General features: G+C 62.9%; 1 protein-coding gene and 1 long non-coding RNA gene across 2 annotated transcripts in view; one reads left to right on the forward strand and one right to left on the reverse strand.

Annotated features, from left to right (window-relative positions):
- Nucleotides 1-2,822: 2,822 nt before the first annotated feature.
- Nucleotides 2,823-6,145, reverse strand: LOC122232087. The gene is made up of 3 exons (XR_006209435.1): nt 6,034-6,145; nt 4,174-4,267; nt 2,823-2,952 (listed from the first exon to the last, which is right to left on the reverse strand). It is a non-coding gene; the product is annotated as an uncharacterized LOC122232087 (long non-coding RNA).
- Nucleotides 6,146-10,127: 3,982 nt separating this feature from the next.
- Nucleotides 10,128-13,327, forward strand: part of ADGRA1 (adhesion G protein-coupled receptor A1) — a 34,034-nt gene continuing 30,834 nt past the window's right edge. The window contains exons 1-2 of the mRNA XM_042960997.1: nt 10,128-10,392; nt 11,022-11,223. Of these exons, the coding sequence (XP_042816931.1) occupies nt 10,193-10,392; nt 11,022-11,223 (402 nt within the window). The 5' untranslated portion in view covers nt 10,128-10,192. The remainder of the gene's footprint in view (nt 10,393-11,021; nt 11,224-13,327) is intronic.

Raw genomic sequence — 13,327 nt, forward strand, 5'->3', positions numbered from 1 at the left:
ACTGTGGAAACTATCTCTCAAATGGCACCTGTGGCCAATGTGACTGGTTTTTCATTATTGCGAAGTCTTCACTGACCTCTCATCTGCTTCAGACCAAAACTAATAACACATTCATTTATGTCTGAGTGATTTGGCCCGAAGGTCTCCGGGCAGTCCTGCGGCCGGGGCATCCCTGGGGGGACCCAACCATGTCCTGCACGGGCCCAAGCCCAGTCAGGGCTGTGCTCTTGTGCAGAGAGGGTGTGGCTGTCCTCGGCCCTGGGCCGGCCTCAGCTCCTGCCCGCTGCTCACCCTGTCCCTGGGCCCCTGCTGGGAAGGTCTGAGACAGGGACTTCCATCTAGTGTGCCACCAGCCTCCTGAGCCCTCAACACGTTTGCTCAACCCCAAATGAAGAAACAGAAAAGCATCCAATGTTTTCTTAGAACAGTGAGAAACCTACTCGATGATTTTAATTGTGTTTGCCTCGGGGCATTTAAATCATCCCAGAGCAAGGTGTGAAAATCTGCCCCCATTGGTTAGGGATTGAGCCTTGACGGGAGCAGCCCCTGTGGAGTGTGGTCTCGGAGCAGAGGCCTTCCTGCTGGACTCTTGTTGTCCAGCCTCTAAGAAGGCCTCATGATTGGGAGCAGAGCCCAGTGAACCCGGTGGGCTGGGGCAGGGGTGAGGGACCAGCGGCCTGGGCCCTGGGCTAGAGCACACCCTGGAGGAAGGGGTCCTGTGCCTGAGATGTTGGCAGCTTCCCAGTGCCTCTGAGAAATTCCCTTCTCACTGGCCTTTGAGACGTCCAGTCAGCCGAGTGTCTCTGTGCCATTGCTCACGGCCTGGCCAGACCAGCCACCTCTGCAAACACAGCGGCCCGGCCTGCTCCCCGCCAGCCACGAAGTCTCTCCCTGCTCGGTGAGGTCCTATTCTTCCCTCAAGACACAGCTCAAAGGCTGCCTCCTCCAGGAAGCCCTGCCTGCTGGCTCACCCTGGACAGTCAGACTGCTGGCCAGCAGCCCTGTGACCCAGTGCTGTCCCTCGTGCCTTAAACGGCAGCCATTTCCTCCACCGGCTCCAAGCTCTCCAGACCTGAGCGGAGGGCCCTGCACCCCATCTCTAGGAGCGACCTGGCCTCTCCATAAGGGGGGGACCACCTGCCAGGATCGATGCATCACCATGGAAACCAGTTACCGTGAATCCGATGTCTGCTGCCAAGAACACAAACCGCACACGAGTTCTCGTCACCAAGAGCACGTGACTTGATAGTTGCCTGGCCGGCCGGACACAGGCCAGGACATAGTCGGGGCGCCCAGGGACAGACGGACGGCGCCTCCAAGGACAGCCATGATGACTCCACCAGAGCAGAGGTTTCTGAGGGGCCTGAGCCCCCAGGCCCCCCCAAACCCGAGTTCGGCTGTGACAGCAGCCACGGGGCGGGTGCTGGGAGGGGGGGGCGGGGGGGCGGGTAGGAGGGCTTCTCAGACCCTCCTTCCAGCTCCACCCAGGCCCCTCCAGGGCACAGCCTCCCAGGGAGGTTTCCTCCCCAGGCCTCCCATCTGTCTCTCTCTGTCTCTGTCTCTCTGTCCCTCTGTCTCCCCCTTTGTCTCTCTCTCTCTCTCTCTCTGTCTCTCTCTCTGTCCCTCTGTCTCTTTCTGTCCATCTGTCTCTCTCTCATGACCAGCAAGGCCTTTGCCTGTGACTGTCCAGAGGGGTATGGCTTGGGCCTGGCATCAGGAGTCACAGCAGGAGAGGAGGGAGGACGGCGGCCCTGGTCCTGGCCCCCACGGTGCCCCCAGAGGCCCAAGAGGAGAGCGTGGGCCTCGTGAGGGGCAGGACGGCCGGCGAAGCAGGGCCCCTGGGGCATGGAGCCCGTGGCCAGGAGAGGTGGCCAGCAGTAACCTGTTCTGTGAGACAATTAAAGTCAGCCCTCGAACCAGGCACCTGCTGGGTCTAACCTGGGAGCTCAGCGCCTCTGACACGTGGGAGGAGAGGCAGGACCCCCAGGAGCTGGCGGAGGACGGTGGGAACCAACGGCCTGTGCCTGGAGAAGTGACGTGCTCCCAGAAGTAGGCCTCCTCCCAGTTTCAGAGCCTGGGTCAGTCCCCGCCCCTGAGAAGCCTCCCGAGGCAGGACGTTCAGGTGCGGCGGGCCGGGTCTCAGATGGGCCTGGTTTGGAGCCTGCAGAGGAGGCTGGTGACGAGGGCTCTCGGCGAGGGGAGGACCAGAGAGGTCACGGAGCGCTGCTTACAGGTTGGCACTGGGGGTCCTGGAGACCTGGAGACGCAGAGCACACGTGAGCCTCCTCCTGAGGGGAGCTGGTCTCCGTCAGTTTGGGGGGCAGACCACAGGGGTGAGGACCTGCCGTCTGGAGCCGCAGCCACGCCCCAGGCAGCGACGCTCGGCTCGCAGACACGCTGCACGGGAGATGGGGCTCCAGGGAGAGGCCCGGGGGCTGCGTGCCGCCTGCCGGGGACGCAAGGGCCTGGCCACGGACGCATCAGCCTCGCCGCAAACCACCCGATTTACACACGTTTCTGATGCCTCATCGAGAACTTAAGAGCCATAGTATCTCCTTCACAGAATCCAAACATTAAGCTTTTCGGGTTCATTTCCAATTTAACATCCTCCTTCCAAAATGTCTCTCTCCTAACACAGTCTGCCAAGGCCAGAGAGGATGCTTGGAACCTTCCAGCACGACACCCCTCCTGGTGCACGTGGGGGTCTCAGCACACGGTTTTGCTAACCGCCCAGACGGCAGCCGGGAGGTCATACGGAAGGAGATGCAGATGTTCAGAGTCTGTGTTTTTCCTGAGTTTTCTAAGCAACAGATAACCAGGGTCCAGCCACTTGCCTGGGGAGTGATTCCAGGTGCAGCGTCCTCTTTGCTTCTGTCTGGTGTCCATCCCTTCCCCATCGGGGTGGCGATGCACATGTGTGGGGCCGGCCCGGAGCTGGGTCTCTGCGGCTGCCTGCCGGGGAGGGGGGAGGGGTCAGAGGCGGTGGTCTTTGCACACAGCTGGGCCCTCCGGGGGCCCACGGGAGCTCCTGGTCAGGAAGTGCCACCAGCTGACACGGGCCAGCCTCCCCCGGGCACAAAGCACCTCATCCTTATGACAGTGACCTGGGCGGTGCCGGGCAGGGGTCTGGTCCAGGAACAACCTGGGCCCACCCGCCCTTCCCCCACAAGCACCACCCACGAAGGGCCCGGGACCTGGGTGCGCAGGGCCGTGGAGAGGCACCTGCACCCACACCGGGAACGGAGAACAGGGCGGACGCTGAGGCAGGTTTCAGAAGTCATCTTGAAAGCCTGATTGATGGATCCGGCTGTGTCCCAACTGCATTTGGAGAAAACTGCTCAATGGAGAATCTTTTATTAAACCCAGGATTAAGAAGGCTTGTTTTATCAGAGTTTCAGAAGTGACAGAGGATTAAACCAGCAGGATGGAGGGATTCGAAGTAGGAGACAGGAGGTCTCTGCAATGCTGCGCCCTCACGCTCCAGGGGGCACGGGGGTCCTGGGCGTTGCAGGCCTTGGCCAGACTCCCTAAAGATGGTCAGGTCTGGTCCCGGGGCCTACACGGCCCGTTCTCCACCCGGTGCGGTCTGTGCTTGGCCATCACTTCCCCGGGTCACCAGCTGCAGGACAGGCACCTCAAGGTCAGGTCGAGGCGGGGGACACAGCTCCCGACTGCTGGGCGGCCCCGGGCCCTGCACTTCGCACCCCACAAGCCCAGGGAGCCAGAGCATCCTGCCCTCTGCAGGGCCTTGAACCCCTGAGCCGGGGCAAAGGGTGCAGCCTGCCCGGAAGAAGGCTGACGTGAGCCTGCTCAGCAGGGACTCCCGCCCGGCCGCCCTTGGGGTCTCAGGGCATCTCTGAGGAGGTCTCGTGGAGGGAGGTTCAAGCCCCTCCAGGTGCCGTGGGTCTGGGCCTGGAGCAGGTCCAGGCTGATCGGCAGGGGCAGCTTGAGGGCGAGGAGGAAAGAGGCCAGCATGGCCCATGAGCCCCGCCGAGGGAGGGGAGGGAGGCCCCTGGGCCCCACAGAGAGAAACGGACGTCCAGGGGGCAGGGATGCTGGGGACAAGCTGGGCCGGGCTGATGGCGGCACCCGCAGCTCGGCTGCGCCAGTGGGGTCCTCCTGCCACGGACGGCCGCGTGTGCCTTCTGCTTCCTCCACCCACCTCCCACTCACCGACGTTTTCCTAAGTTTTTCCTTCTCCTGCTGCTCTAGCGGGAAGACGTAGAACATCTGGGCTTACCGGTCACATAACTGTCTGTGAAACGCACTGTGAAATTAATGAGGGTCTGAGCCTTTACAGACTTCCGGGAGCCAGAGAAGCAAGCCCCCTTGGGAAAGAAGGACTCCCAGTTTGGGGGGAAACCAGCGCTGCCTAGCAGCACAGCCAGAGCCACGGGCGCCCGGCCGCGACAGGTGCGTTGGAGCACGAGCGTGACCTGGGGCTCGGCATTGACTCTGTGGTTCCGTCCCCGAGCAGACACGGTTCCCGAGAAGCCTGCGAGTTTCTGGCAAGGCCACCCTTGCTCCCGTCCTCACGGTGCCCGCTGTCCTGCACACGGTCGGTTCCACGTTGGTGTCATCAGAGACCCCGCGGGGCCCAGATCCAAGAGCGCCAAGCCCTGCCTCCTGTAGGACTGTGTTTGGGTAAATGTTCACTATATTCATGAGTTCTTCCTCAGGATTCCAGTGGCTTTCCACCTTTGTTCCACGATGTTTGCCTTCTACTCATCCCTTGGGGGGGGGTTGGTGTGTATAGAATTAATTTTAGTTATGTCTCCTATCCTGCTTTGTGATCTAGGCAAACAGTGGAGCCGACCAAATGACCACAATAAGGAGCTAATTGAAAAAATCTAAATGTTACAACTATAAAAACATCACGTCGTTTGTTATTGTTCACACTGATTTTGTTGGGGGTTTTCTTTACCAAAAAAACCTACATAGACTCAAGAAGGTAATTTCTGAAAGTATGGATCCAAAACAATAAGCTGACCAACACTCATCACCCTGCCCGGCCTCGGGCACCGGTACCAGTGCCCCACGGTGCTCTCGGCCGCCTCACTGCACACGCACCTGCACACGCACACTGTTGCACACACGTGCACATGTATACACTCCGTGCCTCACTGTGAGGTGTTATTCCAATCCTGCCCCGCTCTTAGGTGCCCAGATCGTCCCAAACCTCTGCTGTTCCAACAGCTTAAAGCAAGAATATCTGGCTGACAAACTGTTGGAAATTAAAAATAAAGATTATTTTTATGCTTAAGGATATTTTAAAAGGAGAGGAAGAAATGCTTCAAGATATCAAGCACTAGAAGACTGTCTTGTGGTGTGCCAAAACTGCTAATACCAGAGAACCAGTGACTCGGGAATATTAATTTTCAGACAAATCATTATTTTAACAGAACTGCCAGGCGGAACAACTTGCTTCTGACCACGTCTAATCTGGTGAAATTGCTTTGGCCCAAGCGCAAGAAGCCTTGGCAGGAGGCACCAGGCGGCAGCGAGGAGGAGGCTGGTGAGGCCGGGCTGAGCCGGGCCGCGTTGGACCGGCAGCCTGGCAGGGCCACGTGCCCCAGGACCTGCGCAGGCCAAGCAGGTCAGACGGCGGGGCCAAGAGGCTGGAGCCGGGTCGAGGGCTCCTCGGTGGCTGATCTCCCGGGCCGGTCGCCAGGAAGAGGCTACACCCCGCACAGCACAGACACATCCCCTCGGGCGCTGCACGGACTGCTCTGGGCCTGACCCTCACAGACACAGGGCACCAGGGGGTGACAAGAGACGGCAGCAGACGCGGGTGCTGGACGGAGGGCACGTGCGAGGGGGCAGGACTCCCAGGCTCCTCTGAGCAGGACCCCGAGCTCCGCCTGCGTCGGCCACCCTGAACGGGGCTGCAGGGAACGACCCTCGTAGAAGGGGACCCCCGGAGCCACCCCACCCACAGGGGCCCCAGATGGGAACCTGGGCCCACAGAGAGTGTCAGGCCCCAAGACACCGGCCCCCGTCCCAGCCGGCCCACAGTCTTCGGGAAGCACTAACTTCTGGTTAACTGTTCAGGTCTGGAAACTGGACTAGTCCTGGTGTAAAACCATCGGAGCCCTGGGTGTTCCCGCTTCTGTCTTGGTCCCGTGTGCAGCCGCGATGCCAGCTGGGCGGGAAGCAGTGGTCTGACCGGGAAAAGCCCACACACAGGCCCTGGTTAGGACGGCCGCACGTCTGCAGGAGACACACACCCTCCCGTCTCCACGGAGCCAACTCCGGGCTGGTGCCCTGCCGCCCCTCCTGGCGGCCCCGACCCCCAGGTGACCAGCTCTCACCCTACGAACACACTGCTGTGTGCGAAGTTCCCCCCAGCAGACTCACCCCGTGCCTGTGGCTGGGGTTCTGGGCCACCGTCGAGCCCAGGAGGTGTGGGTGCGGCTCCCTGAGTTCCTGGTCACGGACAGCACCCCTGGGTGGTGCCCATGTGGCTGCTGTGTGTCCTACCCCTGGGGTCAGAAGACTAAGAAGGGGGAGAAAATGTGATTTGAGGGAGACGAGACTAAACATACAAGAGCAACCTGGGGGCTGCTGCGTGCCCCCCCCCACCGCCTGCTCCCCAGAGTCTGCAAGGGGCGAGGGCCCAAGGAGCCCTGGGGGGGCCCTGCTCAGACTACCCCCACCCTGGAGCCCGACCCCACAGGACACCTTCCAGAGGTGAAACCTGAAAACACTCCACTGCCTGCCGACTACGAATGATCTGGTAGATGGGAGGTAGCACGAAATGTCCCGTGGCCTCCCTGTGACCTCCCCGTGGCCTTGGTCAGAGGCCTGACTCCTCCTGGGAGCCCGACAAGTTTGTTAGTTTCATTGTTTGGGTCTCAAACTAGGCTCCACTTCAGGGCAGAATGAATCTGTTGAGGCAAATCTTTGTTAGAAATGGTCTGCACAGATGCAAACTGACGCCTGAGGGGGCGGGGCTGGTTGCCACGGCAACGGGAGAGCCGGTTTTGATTCTGCTTCGTGAGCCTCGGATGCTAAGTGCGCCGAGAGCGGGCGTCCTGCACCCCCCAGGGCCAGGCTGCGCTCTCACCCGGAAACACGTCGCCAGCAACCGTGGGCTTCTGCTTTCGGGTTCCCAGGACCCTTGCGGTGGCTGGAAAGCGGGTACCCGCAAAAGTCCCCAAAATGTTCTGAGAGGAGGCAAGTCTGGGCTGAGCCATTCTAGCCACCTAATACCTGAGCTGGCGCTCCCCACGGACAGAGGGAAGTCAGCGCCGGAGTTTCCCCGAGCCCCTCTGTACTGGCTCTGTCACCGTGCTGACACCCCCAGCCGTCCGTCACCCTTTGATTCCATCCACTGTGAGGCTGGTCTTGAGGCGGCCCCACCGTCCTCCCCAGACTGTTTCCTCCTGTCCCGTGAATGGCTGCCGGTTCCGGAAGCCGGCAGGTGCAGAGAAAGGCCACCCCCCAAGCACGTGCCCTGGTCGTAGGGACCCAGGACACTGGACACTGGCCGTTCAGCACGGCAGAAGCATCCAGCCAGCTCGATCCGAGCAGCAGGGTGGACTCGGCCCCCTGGGGCTACGCTCCCTGACTAGGCAAACCCCTAGTTGGAAGTCCCACACGGGGCCTGAGCAGGCCGCCCTGCTGTCCTGCACAGAAAGCCCCAGCCATCCACCTCTGAGTCAGAAGCAACTTTCCCCCGACAAAGGAAACCACTCTCAGTGGAACGAACAGCTCAGGCAGCGGATAGGAGGTCAGGGCTGGACGTCCGGAGGTCAGTGTTGCCTCCCACACGGACAGAGTGCAGACCCACGCCTGCGGTGAGCCCTTCTGTACAGAGGCCTGAACTCAGAATGTGCCAGAACCCTGGCCTTCCTGCAGGAAGCGGAGCCAAGAGCTCCCTGGGGAGACGCTGGTCCTGGAAAGAACCGAGGCACGCCCCCCCACCCCGCAAGTATCAGGAGCGAGTGCCTGGTGCCGTAAGAAGGCCTGAGCCCCAGAACACTTGTTTCACTCAGAGTCTTTGGCGCGCTGGGAGCGATGAGAAGTATGTGACAACTGTCTCTGTGGCCCCGATCCTCTGAGGCCCCAAGAGCAACGTGAGGGCACGTCCCTCCCGAGCAAGCATGGTGCCATGACTTCCGTGCAGCCACATCGAGCAGGGTCCCTCCTTGTTCTCCAAGCCGAGGACGTTGTCTCATTAGAGAGAAGATCTGAGGCTCTCCACAATGGCCGGTCACACTGAGCCCTGGACCCACAGTCCCTGACCCTCCGGGGGCGGGGGGGGGGGGGGCAGGGGGACGACCAGGCAGGCTCCGTGGAACGACAGCAAAGGGAGTCTGACCGCTGGTGCCCCTGTTTCCCCATCTCACAGCTGTGCTGCCCTGTGCTGGGTACAGATGGCCTCTGGCATGTGTGAGGGGATGCCGTGCCCCGCCCCCACCTGCTGCCCCAGGCCTGGGTCTGTAACAGATGTCCTGCCGTGTGCAGTCCTGAGGCTGTGCACCGGGCACCCGGAGGGGCGATGGCAGGGCAGCTGTGGGCGGGCGGGGGTAGCGCTGCCCCTCACAAAGCCAGAGGCCCTCCGATGAGGCTCCTCCGACAGCCCTCAGTGTGGGGCAGCCCAGCGATTCCAGAGGGACACCTGCACCCAGGTGTGGATTCTGGGTGTGGCCCCTTGGATGCAGGCCACAGAGTGCAGGGTCTGGACGTGCCCTTCGAGGGCAGCACTGAGGCCTGGCTAGAGGGGCTGCTGGGGGCGTCCAGGACTGGGCTGGCCCGGTCCTCTGCCTCCCAATAGCCTCTTCTGTAAGTTCTCCCAGAAGCTGCCTTTTTGGGATTCAGGAGGCCCCGATTCTGGTCCTACCGCCTCTGCTCTGAGGCCAGGGCAAATCACAGGCTCTTGGGACAGAGCACAAGGCTGTGCACAGAGCAAGAGACTGCCGGCGGCCGCCAGCAATGCCCCTCCTCTGTGCCCTTCCCACCACCCTTCTGCCATCTCCGGGCTGGGAGCCCTGGTGAGGGATTGGCCCGTGTTCATGTCATGCCCTGAACGTGGACAGTCTTTGTGAAGGGATCGACAGGTGGACAAGCCCCATGGGGCCGCCCAGCAGTCTGGGCTGAACCCTGAGCTCACAGCGGGCTTTCCCACCTTCCTCCTTGCCCCACTTGTCCAGAACAAAAGCCGGGGCCCCCCACCCCCAGGGGAGCAATCCCGGAAAGCTGGGGCGGGTAAGGGCTTGGGGACGGACACCCACATTGCCGCACACTCTTCACCCCTCTGGCTTTCACATTCCTTGTCCAAATCCCAGGCCTCATCACTGTATCCACAGAGAAGCATGGGGAACACAGCCCCCAGAGGCAAGGGCCACGAGCTGAGAAAGTCGTGAATCTTAGTGATGCCCCAGAGTCCAGGCCCAGGCCCTCCAGAATCGGGGGGGGGGGGGGGCTCTCCCGAGCAGGCACCAGTGTCCTGACCTTCCAGCCGGGAGGGAAGAGCGTGGGCCTCCCCCAAGCTCACACGTGTGTGCCGAGCACAGTCCCCAGGCCCCCCAGCCGCACCTGACTGGGGGCACAGAGCCAGAAGCCCTCACAGGGGTCGTGCTGGCTGCAAAGCCCACCCGCGTCCCCGGGTCTCACCTGTCCTCCACCCCCCAGCACCCGGCCCGACGGGGGGCTGGGCCAGGACCCTGGATGGGGACGGGGGCCTCTCTGTGCAAGGCCACGGCCCACCCACACCGGCAGGCAATTTGGATCTGAGAATATTTTAATACAAGGACTATGAGAATTCCTCTGAACTCCGGTTCCTTGCTCACATTTCTGTTCCTGGAGCCTTCAACGGACGAGGATTTTCTTTAAAAATAAAGTGAAATCATCCAGTCCTCCTTCCGCCTCCTTTCAGGGAAGTGCTTTAATGTGAGTTGTCCGATTCTGTTGGAAGCGGAGGCAAAACCTGGCCGGTTGTCTCTTTAAATCGGCTCTGCAGTGTGCCGGGCGGCCGGCGGGGCTGGGAAGAACCATTCTGCCCTGCCGCAGGGAGCCGGGCCACAGCCCGCCCAGCGCCATCAGCGCCTCCCCCATCCCCATGGTTACGGCTCCTGCTTCCCGGCCCGGTCCCCGTGCCCGGCTGTCGCCCGCCCTCCGAAGCAGGCGCAGAGGCGGCTGGCGGTCCCCACGCGGAGCTCTGGAAGCCACCCGCGGAGAATTGCATTGAATGTCTGCGGGTCCTGGCTCTGACTCACTCTCTCGGTGCAGTGCCCGTGGCGCCGTGGCCGGGCTGCAGTCTTGCAATCTGTTGATAACTCCACTTGCTAGCTCGGAATGGAAAACTGCTCCCCGACACAGAGAACTCGCCACAGCCCGTCGGCACCGCGCGGCGCAGCGCCGGGGCTCCCGCTGCCTCTGCCTGAATAGGTGAGAAGTTGGGCTGCGTTTCCCGGGGCTGCGTGGCGGGTGGGCCCGGGCAGGGAGGCAGCGCGGCGGGCAGGGTCGGAGCCCTCCGGCCGGCCGCGGCGTCCACTCCCCCAGCCGTTGCTCGGGCAGCAGCGCCGAGCGGGCTGGGGCGGCTCCTGCTGTTCCGGAGGCAGATGCTGTATAACTTTGGGTTCCGCGGAAGGCGCGGAGCCGCCACGGAGATGGCGCGTCCGGGGGGCGACGCCGGCCCCTGTGTCTGCCGGCCCGGGGCTGGCCGATCGTGGGGACGGCGAGTCGAGGCTTCTTCGGTTCCCTGACTTAAGCTGACAGACATGTTTCGGGGCCGAGCTGCGTGTGCTGGGCGGCGAGCCGAGGCCGGCTCCCAACGTGGGGAAGGCAGTGCTCCGGGAGGGCTGCCCGAGGTCCCTGCGGCTCCTGAGCCCCCGGCCAGCACCAGAGCCCGGCAGACACGGCAGGCCCCCTGCGTGCCCCTGGCGACGCAGCCCCCGGCCCGACGCTCCGACCGGCTGGCCGGGTGGGATGGCCACGGGGGGGGGGGGGGGGCGACGCCGCCTGGCTGAGGCCCCGGGGACCCTCCGCCCTGCCCTAACCGTGCCCTGTCTTCACAGATGGGGACAACCTCGTGACCCTCACCCGCCCCACCGTCGCCCTGAGGCCCCTGGCCCCGGGCTGGACCCCACAGCCACTGTGTGGGACCTTGACCTTCGGGACGGCCATGGAGGCCGGCGGGGAGGAGGGTGCCACATAATCGGCTCGGCGGCGACCCCGCTCCGTCCGCACTCTGGCTGCAGGAGCTTCGCAGGGCTCATGGTGAGTACGCGCCCCCCGGGCAGCGGGGCCCGGCCACCCCTGTCCGTGGAGTTACCACGTGGCCAGTTAGCAGCATCGGGCCCCGGTGTCCAGGGCTGCCCGCCGGCTGCTCTGCTGTGGGCTTGCTCGGCGTCGATCATACTAATTAGTGGCAGGCATGCTGCAATGTGGAGCCATTTAATCATGGGAGGAGATACGGCCCTGGGTCCCTCCCCCAGGGCTCGGGTGCAGGACCGGGGAGGCCCCCCCTGGCCCCTGGCCGGGGTCGCTGCCCCTCCTGTCCAAGGCCATCGTGTGCAGCGCTCCCAGGGCAGCTCCGCCAGCCCCTTCCCGTCAGAAAGTGGGCTGCACGGCAGGGAGACGCGGGTGGGCTTCGGAAGCACGTAGAGCAGACGGGGGCAGGACGCCTCTGTCACCAGAAAAGGGGGCACGGCTGCTGTGGGCAGGGCCATGAGGGGACTCGTCCCGGAGGCTCGTGCAGCCTGGATGTGGCCGCTGCCGCTTGCGTTCCGGGAAGGCTGGTGGCCGGGTAAATAATGCATTGTGTGTGTTTGTGAAGGACGGTGGTGGGGGGCCCAGCGCGTGCAGGGAATGCCGATGGCCACAGGACACGTGGCCGGCAGCAGCCGTGGCTTGGACGCCAGCAATGACTCAAATGCACACCGATTGTCTGCTTCATGGGGCGGGGGGGGGGGGGGGGTCTGTCTGAGTCACTTGTTCGTTTCCTTCCTGTTCTGCTCAAGACGCCCAAACAAGGTCGGGCTTGTGGCCAAGACTCAGCATTGTGCATGCCACTGCTCCAAGCCTCGCCGGCCCGGAGGGTGACAGGCAGCCTAGAGGTTGTGCGTCCAGGCTCACCACTCCTGGGGAGGCTGCCGGCCTGGCTGGGGCCCCAGCTTTTCAGGGGACCCAGGGTGCCTTGCCCAACAGGGCTGCCCCCCCTTGGTATTTTTCCAGCTTTCCACCCTCAGGTTAGAGCCTTATTTGCAAATGGAACCTGTCATTTGCAGACAAAGGGTGAGCTCAGAGGTGTTTCAGGAGGCTGGGGGGGGCGGGGGCGGGGTGGGGGGGGGACGCTGCAGCAGCTTCCCTGGCCTCTCCGAGCACCGCTGGGTGACCCTCCCCATGTCCGCTCTGCGTCCCGTCTACACTCTGCCTTCAGTCCCCAGTGACTGTGTTCTGGTCCCAGACGCTGGACACTGGCCAGCCCAGGACAGTGAAAACTGGCGGGTTACACTTGCCCGGAGGGTTTGGGATCTCCGCAGCTCGTTGGGCTTTGATTCTTAACAAATAACGTTTACACTGGAGAGTCTCCAGAAGAAATGGAGAGCCCAGCCCAGCGTGGGGGCCGCTCTGCTGCAAACGCTTCCCTGCGTGTGTCCCTGAGACTATAGTGCGGACACCTGCGTGGCTTCGCCCCAGGGGCCCAGGGCACAAGGAAGACCAGAGGCTGTGGCCAGCAGGGTAGCCCGCCCCTGCCCACCCACACTGCTGCACTCACACCGCCAGCCAGACGTGTGCCCGGGCTGGCGGTCCGCTTCCCTGACACCGAGGCCAGCCACCCGCTTTCTGGCTCCTGAGCGTGAAGACGCTCGGTCTTGCGGAAGCGCTTCGGGGGCCACGCTGACGCCTGCGTTACACTGAGGCTCTGTCCTCCCTCCTGGACAGGCGCCCCGTCTGCTGTCAGCGTGCCGGCGAGACCGTGAAGGCACATGCAGCCCGGACGCTCCCCTGTGGGGCCTGCAGGACACAGGCCACCAGCACGGCTGTTAGCAAGCAGGGCAGGTGTGGACAGTGGCCCTGTTGGTATTCACGTCCGAGCAGCTGCCAGACGGGCATTGCTTTGCACCCCATGGCCTTCTGTGATCCGCACACTTTCCTCCTCAAAGCTCGGTGGCATCTTGGAAGGGAGTAAGAGGTTGTCCGAGGTTGTGTGCTTTCTTCCTGTTTCCTTTCACAGCGTAGGTCTCGTGGTTCACCCGACAAGCGGCGTGGTCGCTGTGAGGGAGGCCACGTTCATTTTGTACAAGCTCTGCCTTCCCGGCCACACCCCCCGTGGCTGACAAGGCGTCGTGGGGACTCCTCTGATCACCGGGACATCAAG

Source organism: Panthera tigris, chromosome D2 (genome assembly GCF_018350195.1).
Source record: "Panthera tigris isolate Pti1 chromosome D2, P.tigris_Pti1_mat1.1, whole genome shotgun sequence".
Lineage (NCBI taxonomy): Eukaryota > Metazoa > Chordata > Mammalia > Carnivora > Felidae > Panthera > Panthera tigris.